The 14,163-nt window shown below is 43.0% G+C and overlaps 2 protein-coding genes across 3 annotated transcripts in view; one reads left to right on the top strand and one right to left on the bottom strand.

Annotated features, from left to right (window-relative positions):
* Nucleotides 1-14,163, top strand: part of eys (EGF-like photoreceptor maintenance factor) — a 196,468-nt gene that overhangs the window by 51,894 nt on the left and 130,411 nt on the right. For both annotated transcript variants that reach the window (XM_086259752.1, XM_086259751.1), the window contains 2 exons: nucleotides 11,141-11,338; nucleotides 12,900-13,021. In XM_086259752.1, coding sequence (XP_086115878.1) covers nucleotides 11,141-11,338; nucleotides 12,900-13,021 — 320 coding nt within the window. The remainder of the gene's footprint in view (nucleotides 1-11,140; nucleotides 11,339-12,899; nucleotides 13,022-14,163) is intronic.
* On the bottom strand, nucleotides 4,454-7,055 carry LOC147316341 (uncharacterized). The gene has a single exon (XM_086260153.1). The coding sequence runs from the start codon at nucleotides 6,845-6,847 to the stop codon at nucleotides 4,454-4,456; it is 2,394 nt and encodes a 797-aa protein (XP_086116279.1). The 5' UTR covers nucleotides 6,848-7,055.

The following is a 14,163-nucleotide window of genomic DNA, read 5'->3' as shown; positions in this document are numbered from 1 at the left end:
AAATACTTTTTGTTTATCCCCACAATCCCCCTTTCGACCTCTGACACCCCAGAGGTCGATACATAGGTTGTTGTTCACTCCTCAGTCCACTCGGCTACCTCCAGATCCATCATCGGCATCATGGACATAGGGGCCACCGCCCCAGGGTCCACTGCCTTTACAATCACTTTCTCTACCAACCTTCGGGCACAAGGAATGAGACAACAACCACAAGTCACCAAAATACCCACCAATACAGATAGAGACAACATAATTGACAGAACAAGCCCCTTCCACTTTCCCTTTTTTACTCTTTTTATTTAAACCACCCCTTTTCAAACTCTCAATTTGTTACCACTCCTTTCTGTAGGCGCGGCGATCTCCTCCTAGGCTGCTCTTCTTTCTTCGGCCTTCCAGGTAGACTACTGGTCGGCCCGTTACACAGGTGAAGAGGTTTATTCTGCCTCTGTTCCTTGACACCTGCGTTCCTTGAAAACGAATTTTCCTCCACCAAGCTCTCGTGTGCGGGTGCACACTGCGACCAATGGTACCAGGTGTCGCCTTTCCCTTTCAGCTGGACTGCTGTAGCCGTCCGGGCGGTCACCTCCTACGGACCAGTCCAGCGGGGCTCCTTCCACTTTCGCTTAATGGCCTTCAGCCACACTGCCTTTGCGTCCGGGACCTCTCCGTTCCCCGTGGGTCTCTCACAAGTGACCTGTTTTGTAAAGCTGGACACAAGAGCTTTCAACTCATTAAAATATTCTGCATGAGACCTGTTGCTTGTCCTGGGCTGCTCCACCGGGACCACTGTCCAGGGTGCTGGAAACTGTCTCCCAGTCAGCAGCTCATAAGGGGTGAAACCTGTGGATTGGTTAACAGAACATCTTATGGTCATCAAAGCAATGGGCAGGGCTGCGACCCAATTTAGCCCTGTCTGCGCACAAATTTTAGCCAACTTGTTTTTCAAATTTAGGTTCATCCTCTCTACCTTTCCTTGAGATTGAGGATGATAGACCGTCCCGAACTTATGTTGCACTCCCAACATCCTCTCTACCTCTTGCAAATCTTTATTCTTGAAGTGAGTACCATTGTCTGATCTAATTCTCTTGGGAAACCCATGCCTTGGAATGTAATGATTGATTAAGCACTTAATCACACTTTTCGCATCTTCACATTTGGTCGCCCATGCTTCGGGCCATCCAGTCAGAACATCCACACACACCAACAAATACCTCACCCCACCTGGGCCTGTATCAATCATGTCGGTATAATCAATCACGACCTCTTCTCCTGGCCTTTCTGGCATGAGAAACTTACCAGCTTCAGGTTTTACTGCTGGCTTTGGGTTGTGTGCCCCACAAATTAGGCACGTTCTGGCCTTTTCCAGTATCATCCTTCTCAAATCAGGATGCCACCATCGGCACAAATTTCTCTCCATCTGTTTCACTCCCACGTGACCAAGCCCGTGAGCCTCATTCACCTTTTGTTCCGCCATTTTGGCCGTTAAAGCGGGACGCCCATCTGGCCCCCTCCACAAACCGCCATCTTGCCAGGCTCCTTTGTTTTCCCACACCCCCTTTTCCTCTGGGGATGTCTCCTCCTGAGCCTTTCTAACTTCTTCCATGCTGTTAGTGCTAACCTCCTCTTCTGGGGTTACCTGCACCAGTTGTCTCTGTCCTTTGTAGCCCGCTGCTTCCTTTGCGGCTTCGTCAGCTTTCTGATTTCCTCTTGCCACCATACTGTCTGCTTGTGAGTGGCCTTTGCATTTTATAATACTTACCTCGTCTGGGTCCTCCAGGGCCTTTTCCAGTTCCTCCATTTCCTTTTTGTGACAGATGGGTGCATTAGTGGCCGTCCTGAACCCGGCTCTCTTCCACTGAGCCAGTTCCACATGAGCTGCTCCAAACGCATATGCTGAGTCAGTGTAGATGTTCACTCTCATGTTTTTAGCCAACCTCAGGGCTCGAGTTAGGGCTATCACTTCAGCTCTCTGGGCCGACTGTTGTCCCTCAATTTTTCCTGCTTCTTTCACCTGAAACTCAGTTCCTACTCTACAGACTACTGCATAGCCCGCTTTCAATCCTTCTTCATCTCTGTGGCAGCATCCATCTGTGAACCAATCCTCAGCTCCGTATATGGGCTCTGCCTTCAGGTCTTCCCTGATTTTTCCTTCAACCTGGGCTTTCTTAATACAGTCATGTGGTTCTCCTGACCCCATTAGGTCTGCCATATTTATTCCTTCATGTGTGAATATCAAATTTGGCGCCTCTAAAATTTTGCTCAACCTTTGTTGCGTCAGTGGAGTCATTGTGAATGCCTGTGAGTTCACATAGGCCACTACACTGTGTGTAGTAAGCACTTTCAGTGGGTGTTCCCTCACTATATGTGCTGTTTTCTGAATTATCTTTGCTACTCCTGCTGCGTGTTGTGTGCATGTGGGATGCCTTGCTTCTGTTGAATTTAATCTTATGCTGACATACATAAGTACATCCCTACCTCCCCCTTTTTTCTGAAACAACACACCATTCACAACTCCCTTTGTTTCTGAAACATCAAGGTAAAATGCCTCATCATAGTTAGGTGTGGCCAGATCTGTGGCTCTTGACAAATCCTGTTTTAGTGAAATGAACGCTGTCTCTGTGTCCGGCGTCCAAGGCAATTCAGCCTTCAGATTTCGAACACCAACTTTCTTGATCATGTCCCTTAAAGGGGCCGTTTTACCCGCATAGTTCGGAATGAACTGCCTGCTGTAACCTGTCAAGCCAAGAAAGGAAAGCAACTCCTTCACAGTTCTTGGTTTTGGATGTGTCAGAATTTGGTCTCTGTGTGTGTTCATTAGCCCCACTGATCTGTGTGCGATCACCCGGCCCAGGAATGTTACCTCTGGCCGGACCAACTGCAGTTTTTCTTTGCTCACTTTGAAGCCACACTCCGCCAATCTGTTCAACACCACGAGCGATGCTGCCGTACAGGCCGCTGCTGACGGGGCTGCAATAAGAAGATCATCAACATACTGTATTAATGTACAGCCCCCTGGCAGTTGACATGGGGACAATGCCTCTTTCAACACCTGATTAAAAATTCCTGGTGAGAGTGCAAAGCCTTGTGGTAGGCGTGTGTACCTAAATTTGCGGCCTCTGTATGTGAATGAGAAAATGTCTCTGAGTGACTCGTGCAGTGGGAGACAAAAGAATGCATTCGCTAGGTCAATACATGTGAACCACTTTTGGTCCCCAGTAATTTCGGTCAGAGCCGTGTAGGGATTTGGTACAGGCACAGTGTCAGTCCTCAGCATGGCATTTATTGCTCTCAAATCATGTGCCATACGGTACTTCCCTGTCCCATGTTTTTCCACTGGCAAAATAGGTGTGTTCCAAAATGACCATGAGGGCTCAAGCACTCCTGCCTTCCACAGTCCTTCAATGGTTTCAGCTATACCTTCTTCTGCTTCAGTTTTGTGCTTATATTGTGGTCTGTTAATTGGTATGTCAGACTTCAGCTGGAACAGGACAGGCGAACAGTTAGCTAGACCTACATCTGTGGACCCTGCGGACCACAAAGTACCAGGCAATTTTGAGAGCTCAGCTACTGCATCAGGATGATCCATTCTTTCCCTGCCATGTATTCTGGAGATTTCTTTATGTTCTAAGATCACTGCATCGTTGGACAAACAAGTTATGCGATATATTTTACATTTTGGTGCATACCAGACATTTGGAATTTGGGTGCTTTGCCAGCATGCGTTGTCCAGCGCCCGCTTGACCATTGGTCCCAGATCTCTTGGCCCATGACCCTCGTGGACCGCCAATGTAATGTGAGGGGTTGAATCCTCTCCCACATTGTACCAAGGCAGTTGTTCATCAGTAAATTTCACAGCCGCGGCCACACCTTCTGGTCCAACATAAATGTTATGTGTTTGCACATTCCACGTCTGTCCCTCAAGATCAGACTGGAACTGTTCCCGATAGATATCGTTATCTTCCCTATCATAAAAGAGTGTAACGTGGAAAGGATCTCGCGGTGGGGAATAGACGGCCAGGCTCATTATCCAGGGTTTCCACAGCTGATAATGTCTCAGAATGCCTTCTTCCACTAGCCTCCCCCAGTAGATTTCGGCAGTGGGTTGTTCAGAGTTCTGGACTAAATATTGAGTCTTTGAAGGTGATCCCAGTTTCACAAGCAGGTCCCTGCCCATGAGATTTTCCAGGCACCTGTGAGGACACCACATATTGGTGCTTCAAAGTCTGTTTTCCCAGCTGTGTCAATGCTGGATCCGTCAATGGCAGTGTCATTGGAATCCGGAAAAGCCTACCACATTAACTGTGTGACAGGAGAGTGTTGCACTGTCTGGTGTGTCTTTCAAAGTTGAGTATGTTGCTCCAGTATCCACCAGGAAGGGCAATTCAGTGCCTTCCACGGTCATTGACAGCATGGGTTCTGCCGCCCCCACGCTGTTCAGTTTCTCCGGGCTCCGTCAGTATTGCTCCCTCTCCCAGCCCCAGTCAGCTACTGGGTACTGGGCGGCTGGTGCTGCATTCGGGTTTGGAGCTTGATATGCTCCCCTGTAAGCAGCTCTTTGTCTTGGGCCTCCTCGTGCCTGGGATTGATAGCCTCGCCTCTGATAATTTCGCTGCGATTCAGGGCATTCTCGGGACCAGTGTCCTTCTGCTCCACAGCTGTAACAGGCAGTCCAAGACACATTGTTAGGATTCCCTGGATTCCGAGCCCTTTGTCCTCCCCTCACGGATCCACCACGCCCTCTCTGCGGTCCACCGGTCCCCCAATTCCCTACGGGTTGACGCTGCCTTGGTGCATTGGCGGGCCAACGGTCATCAGGGTAGAGACCCGGATCCTGATCTGGCCAGTCAGGCACAGGATCGGGCTGAGACCTTGCCACCATTATTTTCCTTGCGCTCTCTTTATCCTCTTTCTTTCTGTCACCTGCCTTGTTTCTCGCCTCCGTCAGCTGTATCTTTACCAGCTGCGCCTGTGCCTCCTCCAACTCTTTCTTTTGTTTGTTTGCCAAATCCTGTTCCTGCTGAAGTCTGTGGGTCACATGTCTCTCCCACTGCACCGAGTCTGCAACGGCAAAATCTGGGTTCTTTTCCAAATCAACTGCAACCTGATTGGGCAGCCCTGCCAGCACCGCCGAACGAAACCACGCTCTACTTTCACCCTCCTTCCCCGGATGTATTCCTGTTTCTAACAACCATTGTTCCTTTGCTTTAGCTAAAAACTCTCTGGGTGTGTTTTTGGGATCCCAAATAATTTTTGGAATGGCTCCAGAGTTAGGAGTTGGATACTTCTCCCGGACTGCATCTGCTAAGTCATTCTGCACCTCATGGTATTGTAGGTCATTTGCATATCTGGTTGTTTGAGCTATCTGCTCTACATCTGCTAACCCACCACCCAGCATACAACGTCCGGCCAAAGCGCGAAAATCGCCCAGCGCTAATTCTTCTCCTTCGGTCAGCGCGCCCAGCCTTCTCAACCAGCTAGCTCCTCCCTCAGTTATTGGTGGAAGTTGTTTAACCAATGCTTCCAAATCTCTCACCTTATAGGCGCGATAAACTGGTTCGTTCTTTGGACCTGCTATTAGAGGCAGATTTAAACCAGGGTCAGGAGCTCCTTGTTCAAAACTCACTTTTCTACTCTTCCTCGACTTTCCTTTTCCCTTTGAGCTCCTAAATATGGGCTGTCTCTGTGCTTGGTCTCTCTTCACACTTCTTTTCCTCAAAATTAGGCTTGTACTTGGTTGGGGCTCAGGTCCTCCATCTTCGTCCTCCTTATCGTCCTCTTCTTCTGATGACGTCGCACGGTCTTCATTCTCCTCTTCTGGCCCTCCCTGCATTACTCTCTGCTTTATAACCTCCAATGCTGTTAATGCCTCTATTAACGCACGTGGGGGCTCATGCATTTGTCCATACACTTCTCCTTCCCAATGTTCTCCCTTGGTTATCACTCCTTGTGGTATTTTGTCCTTCATTCTAGGGGTCCTTTTGGCCTCCCCGTCCTGCTTTGGCTGTTCCACTGTAGACACCTCGGCCCGTATGATGTTTCCACTATCCACCGAACTGGGAGGCAAGGTCGAGCCTTCATCTGCAGCTGAGGCTGTCATTCTCCCTCCCATATCTTGGGACTGACATTCCACTGCCCTTATCCCTTCTTCGGGGATATTCAGGGGAGTAGTAGTATATTCAACATCTGCTATTCCGCCAAGGACAACTCCAGTCTGTCCATCAGGACCACGAACTTGTCCCCCTCCAAGGGTCATTACAGGCATGACATATGGTGGTGGTGGTGCACAACGTGCCAATTCAGCCCAAGGATATAATTTCGGTGTGTAATACCTATTAGCCTCTTCTACCTTCGGAGTCAAGTCCTTCACTTGGTCCTCTAGCTTTTTATTTTCCTCCTTCAGATGTTTCAAAGACTCCATTATACTCACCATGTCTCCTGATTCTCCTGTGTCATCCTCCTCCTCAGTCATCCAGGAAGAGGCTGCCCTCCACAGGAGCAGCCACTTACAGCACCTGGCATGAGTTTCTTTTAGATCCTTAATTTCTCCTCTGGCTTTCCTGTTCACTGAATGTCCCTTGGACTCCTCTTCAAATTGTTTCAATTTCTGTTCACATCTCTCTCCCTCAGTTTTCAACACCAGGCTCAGAGCTATTTTATCACCCAGCCCTTTCTGTTGAGATGTAATAAGTTTGCTTACCTCAACCTCCATCGCTTGGCACTCTTTCTCTGCTGCTTTTAATGCTCCAGGTGAAGCCAAACGAATAGCTTTCTTAAGCTGTTCAAGCTGATCCTTCAGAGGTTTGCATCCCCTTTTCCCACTAGGTGTCGCACCCGAGCTGTCAGCCATTCTCTGAAACACAGACTTACCTCTTCCAATGGCGTTGGTCGACTCCACCTTCTTGGTCTAGGTCACCCAGACACGCTTAACTTTCGGTTTCAGTCTTCGTCTCGCTGTTCTCGCAACCACTGGCTCCTCTTCCCCTGCTCGGTGATACACAAAGTTTAACCCAGCACTTTAGACGCTGTCCTCGCGTTCTCAAGCGTTGACACTCAATCAAAATTATTCGCCCTCCAAGTGTTAATATATGACACCAGCAACCCTTATGCGCAACGCGCTCACCTCCGTATACTTACCTCTCCAATAGTTCCTCGGATTAGTGTTTTTTCATTTATTTTAAACCCATTAACGGCGCTGCGCGTCCCTTATATACTTTACAGCAACACACCCTCAAGGGTCCCTCAACTTGTCCCGTACTAATAAGTCTAAAACCAAGAAATCACCTTTATGACATTATGTCAAAGCTTTCTCCATGTTGCACAGCCTGCCACAGGTTTAACAAAAAAATCGCTGCCCGAGAAGGCTCCCACATATCAAGGTGGTCGTTTTCACAAACTTCCAGCAGACCCTCAAATAAACAAAAACAACGACCCAGGCAGGCTTCCAGTTCAGCCTCCTCAATTTCTATGCACACTGAAAACTCATGGGGAGATTCTTCTGTCTCCCCGTGTCCTACACAATTCACCTCCAAATGATCCCCTACAATTGAAATTTCAGTGTGGAATGACGCAGAGATTAACATTTCCTTATTTATTCACTATATGTAACCTGAATTTTCTCTCTCTCTTCAAATAACAAAGGTTATCTTTACAATTTGTTATTGAACTACTAATTAAGTTGCTTTTTATGGTGTCAATGATAAACTGCCCCTAAAAAGTCCACTTTATTGCGTGCTCATTGAGTTACTCCTATCAAAACTATTTAACAAGTTCAATTTACACATACTCATTAATTTGTCACGCTTATTAGTGGCTCATGGTTGCTTAAAGCCTATGTCTGACTTGACCACAGAGTTAGAGCATCATTCAATCCTCTCAGGATGACCACTCCACTTACTCTGCATCCAGTCAGCTCATGAATTAACAACCCTTGCAGACTGTAACCCTTTTATTTTTTGTTTATGCCTTCAAATCCACCTTAAATCTTCTTTACCTAAACGTTGGTTTTAAACACAAACAATTCTTATATTCTATTTTGAAACGCTGTCACCATTCATATATTTACAATGTTGTTATTTACTAAGCCAGCATTTTAATTGCAGACATTTATCCACATTTGCAAACAATAGTTATAGAGCTGAATGACACACAAAACCGAAAGCATAGTCCTCTCATGCGCTCTGCATCAGCTGCCTCATTTGCATGCACACACACTCTTCATCTAAGAATAGCAGCAGGCAGTCAGTGCATTGCTGACTCGACCCACAGAGATCTTTTTTAATACAGAGACGTCTTATATTTACAACTGCACAGATTTTAAACCTTTTAACACCTATCGAATTTCGACAAATTTAACATAACCGTTTTTTGCGATCAATTAACCAGTATCAAGACTTTAACTGTTTCTGGCCTCATTTCTAAAATCCCTAACTCAATTTAAAAGCGTCAACCAACCCAAACTTTTTTGAAGTTTTAGGTTAAAGTTACACGCCCGAAATCCACTTCTGCTGGCCAAAAAAGCGCAGATACCGTTGCAAACGGTAAGGAGACTCTAACTCCTAGCTTAATTCCGGGATGCCCTGTACCCCACAGCTAAACCACACTGAACTAACCCTCTTCGCCGAGAGGTCAATGTCGCGCGTCCACGACAAGGAGGGAGCGTAACCTCCGGGCTCTGCGCTTCCTAGCAGACTCGAACTGCCGTTCTAGAATAATTTATAATATTTTGAAACAACAATCAACACCCGAAACAAGTGTATAACTGAAGTAGGTGCAACCTAGTGGTCAAATGGAGACTCCAACTCACAAAATGACCGCTCAGGTCCACTCTTATGACCAAATTTGGACTCTAACCAACACAATAACCAATTCCCTACCAAACTACTTGAGACTCTAACTCAATTTCTTTGGGACTTCAACCCAATATTTAAACTTTTTCCTGGCAGACTCAAACTGCTTTAGCAGACTTTACTGCTTTCATTTCTTCTTAGCAGAACTCTAACTGCTTCAACTCATGAAATTTTCATCAAAATCAAAACAGACATGCACCAGTAATTTCAGTGAGTAGACTTAAATTTTATCATGTCCAATTTGGCACACTTTGGAAATAATTCAACAGGTAGTGCCTTACCTTTTGGATAAGCCGGCTTATGCCCACTCACTTCAACCACTGGAATTCATGTCTGCCCGTCTGACCACCTCGGACCACCGCTCACACCTCCACTTTTTTCCCTTACTCAACCACCGGACGAAGCCCCCAGATGTTAAGATTCAAGAATTGAGAAAGGGTACAAGAGGTGATCGAAAAATAACCACACTGGTCCGGCCGGGTGAAGTCAAACGAAGATTTTAATTCACATGTGGGAAGATCACTGAACACAGCAATTGATCTTCGACTTACTAAAGCACAAACAATTATTTTATAACATCAGGGTTTGTTTACTGACGCCCCTTCATGCGTCACAGATACATTTTATACATAGATCAGATCAACATCATCATGACTTTTCACCTAGAAAATCATCTTCTATTTTCATGGCTAGCCCTTCCTGTCTACCTTTCAGTTCTTGTCTTGTTCCTCTTTCTTGCCGAGACACCAAGAAACGGTTCCTCTTTTACCAAGACAATTTTGCAGTTACAGCCAAACATAACTAACCTCTTCCTCTAAATAAATCTAATTTAAAGTGTGTGTGTGTGTGTGTGTGTTGACCTCACATGCTCTTTGTGTCACCTCTTCACCTACTGTCTGTGTCTCGTCCTCAAATGCTCTTTCTCAATTCACCTGTTGCACTTCTGACCTTTTACCAGACCAGAAGCTCACTAAGACTATGTGTATGTCTTCTACTAAATAAATGTTTTAACCAAGAACCTCTACTAAAACCTTAATACAAGAATATGAACATATAAAAGATAATAAAATAAACTGATATAAGTGTTTTGTAAGCATGTATTGCAATTCCTTCTATGTTCTAGTTTTCCCTCAGCATGTATCACCTGAACAGTCACGTCAGTGAAGCTTACGACCTTTAAAGAACCTGAACATCAACTCAAATAAGCACAGATATGCAATATGTATAAAATAATTATAACTGCCCCTGAAATACAAAGTTAACATCATCATAAACATCTTAAGGCCATCTTAAAGCTATCTGTTATATTGTTAAAGCAATGCTCATACTGCAGATTATATTATGCTGGTAAAATACTTTTTGTTTATCCCCACAGTATGTATGTATATATATATATATATATATATATATATATATATATATATGTATGTATATATATGTATGTATATATATGTATGTATATATATGTATGTATATATATGTATGTATATATATGTATGTATATATATGTATGTATATATGTATGTATATATATATATACATATATATATATACATATATATATATACATGTATACATATATATATATATATATATATATATATATATATATATATATGTATACATATATATACATAATATATTACATAATACATAATACTACATAACATATATTTTTTTTTAAAAACCAAATTTTATATATATATATATATATATATATATATAAATAAAAAATTTGGTTTTTAAAAAAAAAATATGTTATGTAGTATTGTAACAGCTTGAATGTTCGTAGAGTTAACATAATGTTCGTTACTTTACATGTCAATAAAAAAGAATGCAACACACCATATAAAACTCAACTCAAAATCAAAATATTAGCTTATTTTAAATTTGATCAAAAGGTTAGAAAAGTACGTGGAGGAACATTATCCAATAAATTAGGTCAGTAACCTGATTGCGTATAAAAAGAGAGGCAGAGTTTCTAAGATATAAAGACACTCAGGGGTTTACTACTCTATAAAAAACTGTCTACAAGTTGTGGAAAATTTTCAAAATAATATTCAGCCTTATTAATATCGCATCATCTACAGTATAAGGTGTCACTGAACTATTCTTCTTAAATTAGTAAATTTCCTTAGATTAACATTTGGTGTGTGTTCTCAATTCTATTGTAGGTTCAAGGAAACATATAATAGAGGTGTACACTTTAAATCTTGAGATCAATTCTTGCACTGTGTTTTTAACCAAGATTCTTGTCTTCTGGATTCTGTATTTATTTCTTTGCCTCTCCTCAGGTCATAATTGTGAGTTCTTACCCTGTGAGGCCAGTAATCCCTGCGAGAATGGAGCAGTATGTGTGGAAGAGTTGGATCAGGACCATTTCCCTTTAGGTTTCCGCTGTCACTGTCGCCGTGGCTTCACTGGTCCCCGCTGTGAAATCAATGTGGATGAGTGCAGCTCCAGCCCCTGTCTTCATGGCTTCTGCTATGATGGTACGAAACAGCTTACGTCTTCCCAACATTTTCATGACATACACTCATGACGGAAGCAAAGCTGCATGCGTGTATTTAGACATTAAAATGCCATTTATGTGTCTAATTTGATTTTGTTCACTTGGAGTGTGATAGGTAGTTTTCAGTTGCTTCACCATTGTAGATATTGTGGTTCGAATCATTCATCTGAAGAGAGGAGCTGGACATTTTTTACTGGAGTGCACTTGATTAGTTTCTTAATATAATGTGTCAGAGAAGATCAGTCATCGATGTTGCGCTACAATTTGAATAATGGATATTAAATGACTTTGAATGAATGGTTTTGAATGGTTACTCCCGTGCATTTCATCTCTAGCCCAAGTATTTAAAAAAATATCTGATCATTAGAAAAGTGCTGAAAAGTAATAAATTCGAAATAATTATCAGTCAATGAATCTTGCTTTGTTTATGTTATACTGTGAATTTGCATGATTTTGTCATAAATTTAGTTTAGTTTTGAAAAAGCATCAAAATATTTGTTTCTTCCACCCTTCCTGGCGTTCTTGAAAACTGCCAGCTCTCCAGTCCAGTTTTGAACTGGCTTATGCTTTTTCTAAAATAGTGATGGCAGTGGATCACTGTCCTCTCAGTGCTACAGTAGCCTCCACAAGCTGTCTTGGCCAATTTTGAGCGCAGCCAGTTCACCTTAGGTTAGTGAAGGTGGATTCTTGGACCTATTGGCCAGTGCTCAGTCGCAGCCAGCCAGCCAGCCACAAGGGACAGCACTGCATAGCCACAGTGGCAGTGATGAGTAATGCTGCTGCCACCGAGGACTTACAGCATTTAATGAGAGTAATAGCATCTACACGCACCAAGACAGAGTGACAGCATAGATTACGTGGTAAATCTTTGGGATAATGAAGAATCCAGGGACCCTGACTGGGGAAGTAATAAATTCACTCCTGTAAGAACTGCAATTACCTCTGTCACTGGCTGCCTGTACCAGTGTTGTGTTGGAGAAACAGAATGATGCATCCTTGGTTAAAATCATTAATAAATAAAGAGAGGAAGGAATGGATTATTAGCCATGGGAAATTCTAACTTCTGATGGAAGAAATTGCCGCATTTGTAGCTTCTGAATTAAGAATAGCACTGAAATTGGTCCTCTCCCTCTGTTGCGCTCTTTCCCCATCATTCAGCGTGTTGCAAGTATGTTGAGAGTGTTGCAACAAATGACAAGACTTTCAGGCTTTCAGTGAGCAGAAATATGGTGAGACAAGGAAAGCACCTGGCAAGAAGAGGACTGAATGGCCATCGCAGACAGGTTCATTTAAAGCTGGTTAGAGTGTAAAGCTGTCAGACTAAGGCAGTTTGGACTTTGCCAGCAACAGGTCTTACTGATACAGCCTAAGTCATTTATTTAATGGTCATACCCTTTAAAAATAGAATCACAGTGGCCATTGTGTAGTCATTTATGCTCATAATCAGCACTTACCTGTGTAGAGATGTAGGACCCACAGAGATTTGAGTGAATTAATTTATGATGCAAGGTACTGTAACTATGCTCCGGCTTTTCCTTTAGTTGTAGATGGCTTTTACTGCCTTTGCAGTCCCGGTTATGCTGGGCTCAGATGTGAGAAAGACATTGATGACTGCGTGAACAGTTTGTGCAGCACCAACTCAGTATGTAAGGACCTCCATCTGGTAAGTTGAAACATTTTTCCAAGGCAGTATAATGGAGTGATGTTATAGCCTATGCTTCAGAATTGCCCAGTCCTGTAAATCGCCACAGTTGGTAACTCTCCATAAAATATTGATAGACATGAATCACATTAGTTACTGTATATTACCTTTGATGGCTGCTGTGCATTCGGTGTTTTAAAACATTTCTTTTGCAGTAAATATTAACAAGTGTGCAGTAACTCGAACATTGGCACATTATTAAAAACGAATAAATTACATCGGCATGACTTTGTGCTCCAGAGCAGCTCGCCAGTTATCTGGTTTACAGGTCCAGCATGATTCATATTGTTTTGGGTGTCTGGGGGGAAAATAAGGTAGGGAACTGTTAATATCTTATGTCCCATAGATGGCCATTATTATTTATATCTCATAATAGAAAAATTATGCCAATTACAGTGTCCCACTTATGCCTTGTAGCCAATGTACCATAATAACCAAAGGATTACCAAAGTATCCCTAGAAGGAAAACACTAATTTGTAATGATAGCGTCTCTGTTTTTAACCAATGTTGTTTTAGATCGTGTGTCCAAAACAACACATATACCTGATAATTAGTAATTATTTAAAAAAGCTTCATCTTTATGTTTAAAGTGTAAGTCATAATAAACATAGAAATATTCAATAGGTTTTTCTTTATTTATATTTTTGATAGCCATTTAATAACTTTACAGTGTCTAAGCACATCTATAGCACGCTATATTCCCCATTAAAGACCTCCACGTCCTGGTTATGCAACACATGGGCAGGCTTGACGGGAAATAAAAAATGCTTATGTCAGAAGTTAAGTTTAACAAAAAAAAAGCAGAACTTTTAAAACTTGTGTCTTGAAGGCACAACTCTATTCTTGTACTTATTCAAATGTTTTTTTAAGCCAATAACATTGATATGTTGCAGCTGCGGAAAGGCCTTGGGAACCGCATGCTGCTCACTAACTGTGCAATGAGTACCAGGAGCCTTTTTCCAACAGCTGCTTTTTTGCTAACAGATTGCAGTAGTAAAACAGATGTGTCATAGATAAAGTCCATATATTTAGCCTTTTTTTCCCCCTCTGGTAACTTATGATGTGTGTAGTCGAGTTTTAAAAAAGGCTTACATTAGAGTAG

Source organism: Aulonocara sp. 'chitande type north' Nkhata Bay, linkage group LG13 (genome assembly GCF_057382095.1).
Source record: "Aulonocara sp. 'chitande type north' Nkhata Bay isolate Kocher_YH1m ecotype deep benthic linkage group LG13, A_spYH_male_GT1.1, whole genome shotgun sequence".
NCBI classification, from domain to species: domain Eukaryota; kingdom Metazoa; phylum Chordata; class Actinopteri; order Cichliformes; family Cichlidae; genus Aulonocara; species Aulonocara sp. 'chitande type north' Nkhata Bay.
This window is presented reverse-complemented; position numbering and strand designations above follow the sequence as displayed.